The sequence below is a fragment of the Lagenorhynchus albirostris genome, chromosome 15 (genome assembly GCF_949774975.1).
Source record: "Lagenorhynchus albirostris chromosome 15, mLagAlb1.1, whole genome shotgun sequence".
NCBI lineage: Eukaryota > Metazoa > Chordata > Mammalia > Artiodactyla > Delphinidae > Lagenorhynchus > Lagenorhynchus albirostris.
In genome coordinates, this window is record NC_083109.1 from 11172982 (window position 1) to 11186209 (window position 13228).

The following is a 13228-nucleotide window of genomic DNA, read 5'->3' on the forward strand; positions in this document are numbered from 1 at the left end:
TGCCAGCCCAGGCGTGCCGGGCCCCTGGCTCCAGGAATCCTGAGGGCCCCACACGGCTGCCAGTCTGAACAGCCGTGGTGGGCAGGCAGGGCCCTCAGCCAGAGCAGGGCGCAGAACCAAATCTCATCCTGGCATTCCCCTACCTGAAACCCTCCGGAGGTTCCCGTCCTACTGAGAGCGCAATCCGGTCCCCACGCGGCAGGGTCTGGCTGGCCAGCCTCATCCTGAGCCCTGGGCTCTAGCCGCATTGGCCTCTCTGTCCTCCAGGCCTTTGCACAGGCCCTGCCCTCGTCCTGGAACCCTCTCCACTGCGCTTCACCTGGCCTGGTCCCGCTTAATCTCATCAGGCCTTGGCTTCAAAGCCACTTCCTGGGGGTTGGGGGTGCGGACCACCCGAGCCCGGCAGGCCCTCCTCGTGCTCTGTCCATAGGCTCCGCAGCTGCGCATTAGACCCACCTTCCCCTCCCCCCGCCCCACCCCCCATCACTGTGAGGCCGACCCTGCGGTCAGGCCCTCCCAGCTCACTCGCCTTGTCTCAGGGCAGCCCAGCTTCTCGGTTCTGAGGTGTGCCTGGGAGGAGTGGCATCTCAGGGCTGAAATCCTGGAAGCACCCCTAGGAATCCCTAATTCTTTCCACAAGTATTTATGGAGCATTGGCTCCGGTCAGGCCTCCTCCCGGGCTGTGGAGACAGGCCCAGGCCCCGCCCTCCTTTCAGGACAGGGAAAACAATAAGCCAGTGATAGTCAAGATGGATGCCGCTGGTGGCGGGTGCCCGGAAGGGGTTAAAGCAGGGAGGCAGGAGGGCAGCAGGGGGCTTGGAGGAGGCCCCCAGTGAGGCATTTAAACGAAGGCAGAGAGAAGAGGAGCCCGTCACGTGCAGACAGGGTGTGGGCGTGGGAAAGCCTTCCAGGCGGAGGGGACAGAGGTGCAAAGGCCCTGAGGTGGGAATGAGCTTTGAGGGACAGAAAGTGGGTGTGCGGCTGGCCTGTGGGACAGTGGTGTAAATGTCCTGGGGCTCCCCGTCCTGCCCCCATCCCCCAACCCTGCAGGGACTACTGGAGGATGCCTGGCTTGGACGGGTTCTGAGATTCCTGAGTGGCCTCCATCGGGCCTGGTTCTCTGTAGTCCCCTTGTCCAGGGGTGAGGAAGTAGCTGCCCGCGATGGCAGAGAAGCAGCACATCTATTTTTGACTTCCTGTCTCTGTACATAACTTCTGTACATAACTGTACATAACTTCCTGTCTCTGTACAGCTCCCAGGGATCTGGACCCTGGCTCTGGGGCTGGACGGTCTGGATCAGGTTTCAGGCCTCACCTCTGGCCTTATTTCCCAAGTAATCCAACCAGGCTGAAACACGGCCACATTGCCAAGGTGCTCAGCAGCGGGGGCAGGTCAGGCAAAAATAACCTTAGACAGGAGAGCAGAAGAGCCTGGCTCCACTTAGATGTCCCCAGCCCTTACCCCTGCCCTGGCACCTGAAGCCCCTTTGCCTCTGGACAGCGTTGTTGTTTTTTTCTTTATTGTGTAATCAAAGAATTCACTTGGGGAAGTAATCTGGTGAGGAAATTTTACACTAAGTTTGAATGACTGCTATAACAAGGCCACATATAATAAATATATAATACTATATTATAACCTAAGGCCGTACATAATAAGGTGGGCAGATGAAGAAGAGAGCCAGGCCCTGACACTGTCCCATTCTGCCCTGACTGACAGGCATGGGCTGCTCTTAACCCCTTCCTGCCATCCCTCAGCCAGGTCTCCCCTCCCTCAGGCAGGGACCCGCTTGAGCCAGGAGACCCTGCAAGGTCCGCACCACCTGGGAATTCCTCCACAGGGACGGCTGGGAAGTGTAGGTGTGAAAACCAAGCAGCAGCCCTTGATTTTCAAGAGGAGGAGGCTAGAGAAAGGGGGCAGAGAGGAGGGTTAGACCTCAGAGACATGTATCAGGAGAAACAGGCTAGTACACGTGAAGCACCCAGAGCAGAGCTTGACCTTTGCGAGTGCCGTGCGCGTGTTTGTCATCATCCCTGGGCGTCTAGTACCACCAGATGCAGGAGGAAAGGTGCGCTTACACCCAGCTTTGAGTCCTCACCTGAAATGTGTCCAGTCGGTCCTCTTATTTATTGCCCCGCCCCCAGCCCCTCCCACCTCCGGATCCTGCACCTGCAGCAGCCGTGCACCGGGCCTCCGATAGTGTCTCCCAACGACACCAGGTAGAAGGGCTGGCCCAGCGGCCTCACGTGAGGGCTGGGGCCCGTGGGTCACACGTGCCCATCTGGAAGCTCGTCTGGCATGCCGGGGGATGTTTAATATTTACTGAGTCCTCCCAGAACTGCTGTGACATCCGCCCCTGGAGGTTGCTCCCTGCCCCGGCAGTTGTGGCACTGGGCCAGACATGAAACCTGATTTCGCCATCCGGAGACTGCACATACATCACTGTCCCTGGCGGGGCTGGCCACCACACCTGCTCTGTTGAACCTCAGACAAGAGCACTGGGTTCAGAGCTTCCCCAGGAGCCGGTGCTATCAGGCACAGCCACAGAGCGAGGGCGAGGAAGTTGCCAGGTAGATGGAAGTGGGATCCAGCCGAGGGCACGCATCTGCCGGGGACTGTGGGACTCTGGGAGCTGGCAGGTGAGCGGGGCTCCTGCAGCCCCACCTCCAAGCTGCTCACCCACCCCACCTGCCTGTCTGCCCACCTGCCGGGGACCCTAGCCTGTCTGAAACCCGTTTCTCTCGAGGCTGCAGCCCTGCCTGTCCCTGCCAGCCTGCAGATGGCAACTTTGTGGAGGGTGTGTTCCAAGAGGTGGCTGATGTGGCCTCCGGGAGGGTCGGGGAGGAGGGAGCACAGTCCCTGCCTGGGCTCTGCAAAGTGTCACTTGACATATAATATATGAATAACAGCAACGGCAGGTGCAGGGGTGAGCTTAGTCCCCAGGGCTGCGTGCACATTACCCAGACTCAAACATCGCCTGATTGGAGGAACCTTCCCTGTTCACCCTTTACATTCATTATCCTGCCTTTGGTTTTATTCTTGGCACTAGGCACTATCTGATATATAATTTTTTTTTTTTTTTGTGGTACGCGGGCCTCTCACTGTTGTGGCCTCTCCCGTTGCGGAGCACAGGCTCCAGGCGCGCAGGCTCAGCGGCCATGGCTCATGGGCCCAGCCGCTCCGCGGCATGCGGGATCCTCCCGGACCGGGGCACGAACCCACGTCCCCTGCATCGGCAGGCGGACTCCAACCACTGCGCCACCAGGGAAGCCCTGGTATATAATTTTTTAAATTGAAGTATAGTTGCTGTACAATATAACTGATATGTACTTTTAAAAATTACCTTATTACCTTCAGCACATATATAGCACTTACTCTTTCCTGGGAACTGCTTGAATCTCTTTACATTTATTAACTCATGTAACTCTCACAGCAACCCTTTCTCTGGTCCCCATTTTATGGATGAGAAAACCGAGGCGCAGAGAGGTTCAATAACTTACACAAGGTCACACAGCTTATAACTGGGGGAGCCGGATAGAGACCCCAGCATGTGGTTCCGGAGTCTGTGCTTGCTACCACTTCCCACGGTCTCCCCAGCTGGCAGGGCAGCTCACGAGGGCAGGGGTTTTGTCTGTTTTGGTCACTGTTCTACCCCTGGCTCCTAGAATGGCATCTGGTGTATGACAGGAGCTCAGGAAATATTTGTTGAATGAATGACTATCTCATGACAACTCCGTGGGGCAGGCCCTCTTATTATCCTCCTTTTACAGATGAGGAAACTGAGGCTGCAGTAGATTAAATACCTGTGCCCTCCGGGGCTAGAATTTGGCCATGGGCGGCTGACCAGGAGCTTGTGTCCCATGAGATGATAGGAGTTGCTAGCTTGGTGACGCCCCTGAGGTTTCCAGGGCGGGGTTCCAGGTCCTTCCCTGATGCAGCATCCTTGGGACCCAGTTCCCAGCATCCCCGGGCAAGCCCTGGGATCTGTATTTCTGGCATGTTGGCCTGTAATGTGGCTGTGCATCCATGTTTTGGGGAACCACGGGGTTTGGGGCTTGATGCCCGACAGCAGGGGTGGACAGGACAGCTCTGCTGAGTCAACCACAGGACCCTGTGACCGTGTGTGGAATGTGCAGTGTCTGGTTGGCTTGGAAGTACAGCCCAGCCACCTGCCAGGCCTCTTGGGGACCAGGGCTTGGCGATGGCCCAGTGGCCCTTCTCCCAGGCCTGGCGAAGGAGATGGAGCTGTGTCCACTTGCCCCCTGCCCAGCTCTCCAGACCACAAGCCCCCCACCCCTCCCCGCAGACTGTGAACCCTTGAAGGTGGGACTCTGGCCCCTTGGCTCCCATCGTGTTGCGTGACTCAGAGAAAGCCCCGTTCTGTGAGTGTTTGAATGAATGAATGAGCCTGTGCCCTTGATTTTAGACCCTAAAAGGGCAGCAGACTGTGAAGGGCATCCAGGGACACTCGGAGCTGGGTTTCTAGCAGGAGGATATCTCCCGAGTGAAGCAGAAATGGTGAACCCCTGAGAAAGTGGTCCTCCTACTGTGGTCTGAGGACCAACAATAGTGTAGAGCCAATGGACCGTCTGCTCCATAGGCTGTCCAGGGCCTGTTCCTTCTCTCTTGTTGCTTGGCCATACCTGTGGGGGGCCCCAGTGCACATGGTTGAAGCTGGCTCTTCAGTGCATCCGAGGAAGATGAGGAAGGAAGTGGGAGAAGTTCCCTTCCAAGGAAGTGGAATATGTTGACTAACCCAGTACTGGGACATGGGTTTGCCTCAGAATGCCCATGGATGCATGGGTGTGTGTGCATGTGTGCGTGTGGGTGTGTGCGTGTGTGCATGTGTGCGTGTGCGTGTGTGTGTGTGTGTGTATGGTGATTTGTCAGGCTACCTCCCTCCAAACTATATGTATAAAGAGCAGAGTTGGGGAGATGTCCCTGAGGGAAATTGAGGTGCTATTAACAGAGGGAGGGGAATGGATGTGGGGCAGGCAAAGCCAACAGGTACCCAACCCATGGGTATACCACTGGACTATGATTTGGCCTCCCACGTTGCTTTGCCTGCACAGAGCTTGATGAAGAGCACAAACAGACAGCATTGGCATTTGGGCTGCTTGATTGTATTTCTCACTGTAAGTTAATTTCTCACATCAGGTTAGTGTTATTATTCTTTTTTTAATTTATTTTTTATTTTTTTTGCGGTTCGCGGGCCTCTCACTGTTGTGGCCTCTCCTGTCGTGGAGCACAGGCTCCGGACACGCAGGCTCAGCGGCCATGGCTCATGGGCCCAGCCGCTCCGCGGCATGTGGGATCTTCCCAGACCCGGGGCACGAACCCACGTCCCCTGCATCGGCAGGCGGACTCTCAACCACTGCGCCACCAGGGAAGCCCCTATTATTCTTTTAATCCTCATATCCAAGCCCTCATTTGACAGATGAGAAAACTGAGGCCCAGAGAGTCTTGGCAGCTTTCCTGAGACCACGCAGCTTGGTGGCAGTGGGGTGAGACTCAGCCAGGTCTGCTGACTGCCTGGGGCTCTGGCCACTGTTCCCAAAGTGCCTGCCCCTGAGAAGGGCTTGGTCCAGACCCCTGCTCTGACCACGCCCCCCCCATCCCTTCTCACAGAAAGTCCGTCCACAGGAACTCAGTGAGGTCTCGAATGCCTGTGAAATCCTCCAAGATGTATGGCACACTGCGGAAGGGGTCTGTCTGCTCGGATCCCAAGCCACAGCAAGTGAAGAAGATCTTTGAAGCACTGAAGAGAGGCCTCAAGTAAGGATGGCTATTCGTGGCCTTTAACAAGTGCATTCTTTGTCCTCGTCTGCTCGGTCCTCTCTGCCTCTTCCTGGGGAACGTGGGTGGGTCTCTGCTGTAAGAGGCCACAGAGGGAGCTCCTGGTTATCTGTTTAGTCAACAAGCATGTCCTGGGTGCAGCCATGTGCTTGGCCCTGTCCTTGGGCACCGGGGACACAGTGAATACGGCAGGGGGACCCTGGTCTCATTGAGCTCACGGTGTGGAGGGGGAGACGGTGATAAAAAGTAATGTGATCAATACCGTAACTTCCACGAGCCCAGAGGGCAGTGAGGGAGGTGATGGAGAGACAGCGTGTGGAAGGCCTGTCACACAGGGCTGCCCAGAGAGCTTCACTGAGGAGGTCCTGATGGTTTCCGAGAAGGAGCCATTGTGCTGGCCTCTGGGGGACAAGCATCTTGGGCAGAGGGAACGGCACGGGCAAAGGCCCTGCAGTAGGAGCTTGCACAACAGCTGGAGGTCAGGGAGGCTGGATTCAAGTGAGGAAGAGACTGACTGATTAACTGAGCAGAGGTGGGAACAGGAAGATTCAGTCACTTATTCCCCATATTTTTATTGAGGGCTTATCAAGTGCCAGGCGCAGGGTACGGGAATGAACAAAACACAAAAACCCCTGCCCCCGCGGAGCTGACATCCCAGTGGGGGACACACAGACAATAAACAATATAGAAAAGTAGGATAGAGAGTATGTCAGGGGGTGGTAGCTCCTATGGAGGAAAACAAATCAGGGTAGAAGGTGTGCGGTTGATTTTAAATAAGGTGTTCAAGGAAGGGCTCACTAAGAAGGTGACATTTGAGCAAAAACCTGAAGAGGTGAGCCCTGCAGATGACGGGAGAACATTTCAAGCCAAAGGAGCCACTTGTGCAAAGACCCTGGGGCAGGAGCATGATCGGCCCATTAGGGGCACAGTGGTCGGGTCAGCATGGGAGCTGAGGTGGGGGAGGGGTATTCGCACATTTGCCGAATGGAAGGCTTTTCCTTCTTCCTGGGATGCCCTGTCCTGCTCTCCACCTCTTGTGACCTGCTCTTCATCCCTCACTAATTAATAATAATAATAATAATAATAATAACAGCGGCAGCAGCTCTATGACTTGTTTGGTGCTTCGTGTCCCTGATGCCGTGAGAGACTCTCTCAGCCTCCTTTTCCAGGCGAGAAACTGAGTCCCAAAGATGGGAAGCATCTTTTCCAGGATCCCACAGCCAGGAAGCAGAGAGTGGGGCTCCAGGGCCAAGGCTGCCTGCCCCGCTGTCCCCTGGGCTTAGGGTAAATGTCACCTCCCTCCGTGCCGGTGCCTGGCTCCCTACGCAGGGGTCATCCCACAGTGCGCCCGGCGCCGGTGCTGCGTGGGAGCCGGGGATGTGCCCAGAGGGTGGAGGCCTATCTCCAAGGTGCCGCTCTCCCAGGAAAGCTTCTGGTGATTCCTGTGAGGACCGCACATTTGAGACGTGTCTGGGGTCAAGGGCATCTCCTTCTTCCTGGGGAGCCCAACCCCTGAGGGAGCTGTGGTCTGACAGAAGGTAGTGTAAGTGGGCCCAGAGAGGGTGAGTCACCTTCCTGGGGTAAGCCAGCAAATCTACAATGGAGCAGGACGGGGCCCCCACCTGGCCCCCAAGTCCAGACCTCAGGTTTCATGTCCGAGTCTCTTTTTGGCGGAAAACACAACATGAAAAGTCCCCTCGGGCCCATGGCTTTTTCTGTGCCTTCCAGAGTGGGTTTGTCAGGCCCCTTTCTGGGCCTGGGCATCCAGACAGCAGGACGGCCTGCCTTTGGCTGTGAGGGAGGTGTGCTCTCTGTAACCTCCCCACGGGCTGGGGTGAAGATACTGGACTCTGGAGGCCACTGCCTGGTTTCAGACCTGGGTTCAGCCTCTTCCCTGCTGTGTGACCCTGCGCTGAGTTGCTTCAGGGTCAGTTTGCCCATCTCTAAAATGGGTATAATAACAGTAGTTCCTGTTTGCAGGGCTGTTTGGGGAATTACCTAAGGGATTCCCTATTTTGTACAGCGCTGGGCGCACAGCCCTGGGTGTGTGGGATGTGGAGGCTGGGAGAGCTGGGACTGGGCTTCCTGGGGCTGGGCTGAGTCTGCCCTCTGACCCCTGAGCCTGCTGACCACCCGCTGCTGGTGGCCGTGGCTGCCTCCTCCCTGGAACTCTGCTCATCTGCCTGTTTCTTTCCTTTCTCTGCTCCTTTTCCAACTCCTTTTCCTTGTTCTCCTCACAGGGAGTATCTGTGCGTCCAGCAGGCCGAGCTGGATTACCTGTCAGGACGCCACAAGGACACCCGCAGGAATTCCAGGCTGGTGAGACCCCTCCCGGGCCCTTCCCAGGCGAGCAGCCTTGGCCAGGGTTCCAAGATGGACCCTCTTTCACCCCGTTGCCTGCATCACGGGTGTGAATCTCAGTCTTGGAACTCAGAGGCCTAAGGAGTGACGTTTATTTTTGATGAATGAACCTCACTTGGACCTGGATGAATTTAACCTCGCAGACTGGTGGGAAGCTCCCGGCAGCCTCCCGCCCTCACATGGTGCAGCAGTTCACACATCTTTGGGCCACCTCCCTTTAGTTCTAGAAGTAACTGTAAGGTAGGCGGGTGTACAGAGGGGTGTCTACGTTAGATGGCCCTATTCTGTAGCGCTTGGCCATCTGGGCCCCCTGCAATCAGGGTGGCTTACATGATGGCAGGAAATTGGATCAGGCATTGAATCCAGGGTGTGTCACTGTGCCTGTGGCCCTGACACCGTCCGTCCTTGATCATCCCTGCGTGTTCCCACAACGTCCAGCGGCTCTGCAGTTTTGCTCTCATCCGAGTGGCATCTTTGAGGCTGCCCTGGGGCCTGTCTAGCCCAGAATTCACCTGCTCTGGGCTTCTGCCACCCCCTTAGCAAAGCCAGATTTAGAAGAAACAAAACAAACGCCACAAAAACCCAATACCAAAAACAAACCAAAAAAAGAGGATGCCCAGTTAAATTTGATTTTCAGATAACAAATCATTTTTCAGTATGTCCCATGCAATCTTCAGGACACAGTTATACTAAAAAAAAAAAAAAAGTATTCATTGTTTATTGGAAATTTAAATGTGACTGGGGTCTTGTATTTTTTTTTTTGGCCACGCTGTGCAGCATGCGGGATCTTAGTTCCCTGACCAGGGATCGAACCCGTGTCCCCTGTAGTGGAAGCGTGGAGTCCTAACTGCTGGACCACCAGGGAAGTCCCTGGGTATCTTGCATTTTATCTGCTGGCACTGCCAGGACCCCACTGCTGGGTGCCTGCATCTCTCCAGTGGGGAGGCTTTCTTTTGCATCTTGGGGAGTCCCTCCCAGCCCCTCTTCTCTATCCGGCTGCTGCCTTGTGAAAACCCCTCCTGTCCTTAATGAGAACTTCTGGAAGCAGAAACCAGGAGGCCTTGATGTCTATGGTTTTCTCTAGCTCATTCCAGCCCTGCTCCTCCAAGGGCCAATGCAGAGGGCGGGCCACCGGCTTGATGGAGGGGGTGGGGAATGAATCTATCAAAGTCGTGTCCCCTCACCTCTATATCCTGGCCCCAGCAAAGAAGACCTCGGGGGTCGACAGGGTGGGAGATGCAGGGCTCCCAGCCTGCCGGCCCACTTGGAGAAGGGAAGGCTGGGCAAACTCACTCATGCCTTGTCCTTGGTGGGCAAATGGGTCAGTGCAGAGGCGGAAGGAGGCGCTGCCTGGTTCCCGGCCCTTCCGAGCACTGGCCGAGCCTCCCTCTCTTGTGGGTGTGGCTGTTCTCACGTCCTCCGGTCTCTCTTTCTCTGTTCTAGAAGTAACTCTAAGGGACGCAAGGTTTATGTAAAGGTCTGTATGTGTTAGCTACTCCCATTTCATAGGTGGGCACACTGAGGCAGGGAAGAGGCAGCAACTGCATTGGGGCCACCCAGAGGGACGATGCACCTGGGGTCCGGTTCTCAGTTTCTGAGAAGTTGCTGTGCAGTTACTTTTCTTTCCAAAGCCTTGGGAACTTTCCTATTTCTTAATTTCTTGCATAGAGTTGTTTTTGTGTGTGTTTTTAAAGAAAATATTTATTTATTTTGCCTGCGCCAGGTCTTAGTTGCAGCACTAGGGATCTTTTAGTTGAGGCATGCAAACTCTTAGTTGCGGCATGCATGCGGGGATCTAGTTCCCTGACCAGGAATTGAACCAGGGGCCCCTGCATTGGGAGCGTGGAGTCTTAACCACTAGACCACCAGGGAAGTCCCCTTACATAGAGTTTTAATTTCATAATCCTACACGTACAATGTCACATAAATGCATACGTAGGAAAAGAGACGTTGGCACGGGGTTAATCCATCTTTTCCTTCTTGCCTGACTGGTTCCCGTCTGCAATCTTCTCTGTCCCACCCTGTTTAGCCCTTGAGGACAATCTAGTCTTTATCTTTCCATATTTTCCTCCCTGGTCACATAATCATGCAAATATACAGATTGTGCATATAGAGTGGTTTGGTTAACAGTTGTCTTACAAAAATGAAATTGCAACTTACATACTCTCCCACATCTTAGTCCTTCTCCTTAGTGGATCGCCAACCTTGTGGAAATGCGTCCAGCCTCAGATATAGTGACTCTAACCCACGTGGGCAAAGCAGGGCCTGTTTTGGAATTAAAGTTTATCCGAACACAGCCCACACCCATCATTTACATATTGTCTGTGGCCGCTTTCATGCTCCAGTGGCAGAAACCACGTGGTCTGCAAAGCTGCGATATGTACTATCTGGCCCTTTATACAAAGGTTCCCCCATCCCGACAATATATTCTTTTCATTGGCTACACCGTGGCCCCCTGCGAATCCGGATGGACCAGTCCGGATTTGCAGTTTCCTTAGACCTGAACTCCTGGGTGGTGCTGGCCGCCTCTCCCCACTCTCAATTCCTCTGGTCATGGCTGAAGTCACCCCTTAAATAATCAAATTGCACTGGTTCCCCTCTTGTTGAGTTTACACCGTCCTTTACTCTTCGTAACTACCCTATGGGGTCGGTGCTGTTGGTACCCCACTTTACATAAGGAAATGGAGGCTCAGACAGGTAGAGAAACTTGCCTGGGACACACAGCTGGCAAATAGAGTCAGGCCTAGAGTTGCCTCACCCAAAGCCCGTGTGTTTACTCATTCTTCCTGCTTGGCCTGGACCACAGCTTGCTGACTGCAGGCCTCAGAGGACGGAGTGGCCGCTGGCTTTTTGTCCTCTGAGCTCAGGCGCCCCTGGGATGTAGCCTCCTGGGTCTTGGAGGAGCACTGGAGTCCTGACTCCCTCCTTCCTCTCCTCCCCTGCAGGCTTTCTATTATGACCTGGACAAGGTGAGGGAAACTCCTGTCTGCACGTGGTAAGCAAGGTGGGCCATGGCTGGGCCTGGCTGGATGAGAATAACGTCTTCGCTTGCATTCCATCCTCCTGGCTGTCCCATGGGAGGAATACTTGGGTTTCCTCCCCACTTTACAAATGGGGAAACTGAGGCTCAGTGATGCGCCTTCTTTAGGGATGGTGAGGGGCTGGCCTGGCGTTGAGCGCAGCTCTGTGTGTCAGTCCCTGGAGGAGGGTGGCAGGGGCTGGGGGGGAGTGTGGGCAGGCTACTTTTGAAGCATCTTCTCTTCTTCTGGGAGAAGCAAACACGCTCTGTGGAAAGGCACATTCGGAAGATGGAGTTTCACATCAGCAAGGTCAGCCTGGCTTCGGGGGGTGTCTCCCGGCTTGCTGGGCCTCTGCTGGGTTAGCAGTGGGGCGGTGGCGGGAGGTTCTCTGGGTGCCAGGTGGCTGGAGAGAGCCGAGGAGGAGCAGAGCCTGCAGGGGCTGAGCCCTGAGATGGGGATCAGGGGGTTGGGGTTAGAGGGCTGGGAATGTTGAGTCCCACCACCCGATCATACAGATGGGATTGCAGAGGCTCAGAGAGGGACAAGGATTGGCCCAGGGTCGCACAGCAAGTGCCTTAAGCTTTATATTCTGCAAATTCTTCCGTGAGCTTGCTCTACTCCCCCAGGAGCCCAGTGGGCGGACAGAATATCACAAACCCACCTTCCCTGTTTCACAATTGAAAAATCGGGCAGGGAGAGGGGAAGCGATGCACCCACCCGGCCAGTTCACTAGTTTTTACTGTGCACCCGCTGGGTGCCAGCCTCCGCCAGGTGCTGGGGATGCGGAGCGGACGAGACAGACTTCGTCCTTGCCCCGCGGGCGCACAGTCTACGGGGGTGGGACCGCCGGGGTGGGGTCGGCTGCTCGGGGGCGAGCGACTGGCAGGTCTGGGCCCCGCCCCTCGGCGTGGGCCGCGCCCACTAGCCCGTGCGGCGCGCCCACTGGCCCGTGCGCCCCGCAGGTGGACGAGCTCTACGAAGGCTACTGCATCCAGTGCCGCCTGCGAGACGGCGCCTCCAACATGCAGCGGGCCTTCTCCCGGTGCCCGCCGAGCCGCGCCTCCCGAGAGAGCCTGCAAGAGCTGGGCCGCAGCCTGCAGGAGTGCACCGAGGTGGGCGGCGGTGGCGGGCAGCGCCGCGAGGGTCGGGCCGGTCTTGGGGCTCCCTGGGCCCTGAGGAAGCCTCTCTCTCTGCTCGGGGGCCTCTGTCTGGCAGGGTCTGTGCGTCCCCCGTGGCCGAGCCCGGGGGCAGGCGGTGAGCCACCTTGTGTGGGGCCTTGCAGGACATGTGGCTCATCGAGGGGGCCCTGGAGGTTCACTTGGGCGAGTTCCACGTCAGGATGAAAGGTAACAGAACAGGGCTGAGAGTGGCTGGGCCGGTGCCAGTGTGGAGGGAGCATCAGGCCTTCTCGGGGAGCCCTCGTTTCCACTCCTGTGACTTGTGACCTCGGGCAAGTCCTATCCCCTCTCTGAGTTGAAAGTGAGGGCCCAGGCCTGTCCACTGTCATCATGAAGGCCTATCCCCCCCATCCCCCGAAGCTGATACCCACCCTGTGATGGGGGGGCTCCTCGTGTGAGGGCCTGTGACCCATGGGGCAGGGACGGAGGAGCGTGGAGAGGAGATTAGCCCGTCTCTGTGTTCCAGGCTTGGTGGGCTACGCACGCCTCTGTCCGGGAGACCAGTATGAGGTACAGCCACGCTCCGGGCGGGATCAGACCTCAGGGCTCCTCACCAGGCCTTTGGGGGTTGGGAGCTGCTGGCAACCAGGGCCCCAGCTGGGTTTCTGTCCCCGCCCCGACCCAGTTGACAGGGAGGGCCCCCAGGCAGGGGGCAAGGGGGGCGGATGACCCCTCCCTCCGTGGGCCTGGCCCACAGGTGCTCCTGCGCCTGGGCCGCCAGCGCTGGAAGCTGAGGGGCCGGATCGAGTCTGACGACAGCCAGACCTGGGACGAGGAGGAGAAGGTCTTCATCCCCACCCTGCACGAGAACTTGGAGATCAAGGTGGGTGGGGCTTAGGGGCGGGGCCGGGGCGCCGCGGGGGGGGGGGGCTTGG

At 56.6% G+C, this 13228-nt stretch overlaps 1 protein-coding gene across 2 annotated transcripts in view; it reads left to right on the forward strand.

Annotated features, from left to right (window-relative positions):
* Positions 1-13228, forward strand: part of RIPOR3 (RIPOR family member 3) — a 72426-nt gene that overhangs the window by 43908 nt on the left and 15290 nt on the right. For both annotated transcript variants that reach the window (XM_060123933.1, XM_060123932.1), the window contains exons 3-10: positions 5627-5773; positions 8035-8113; positions 11101-11124; positions 11431-11484; positions 12138-12287; positions 12458-12521; positions 12820-12863; positions 13051-13176. In XM_060123933.1, coding sequence (XP_059979916.1) covers positions 5627-5773; positions 8035-8113; positions 11101-11124; positions 11431-11484; positions 12138-12287; positions 12458-12521; positions 12820-12863; positions 13051-13176 — 688 coding nt within the window. The remainder of the gene's footprint in view (positions 1-5626; positions 5774-8034; positions 8114-11100; positions 11125-11430; positions 11485-12137; positions 12288-12457; positions 12522-12819; positions 12864-13050; positions 13177-13228) is intronic.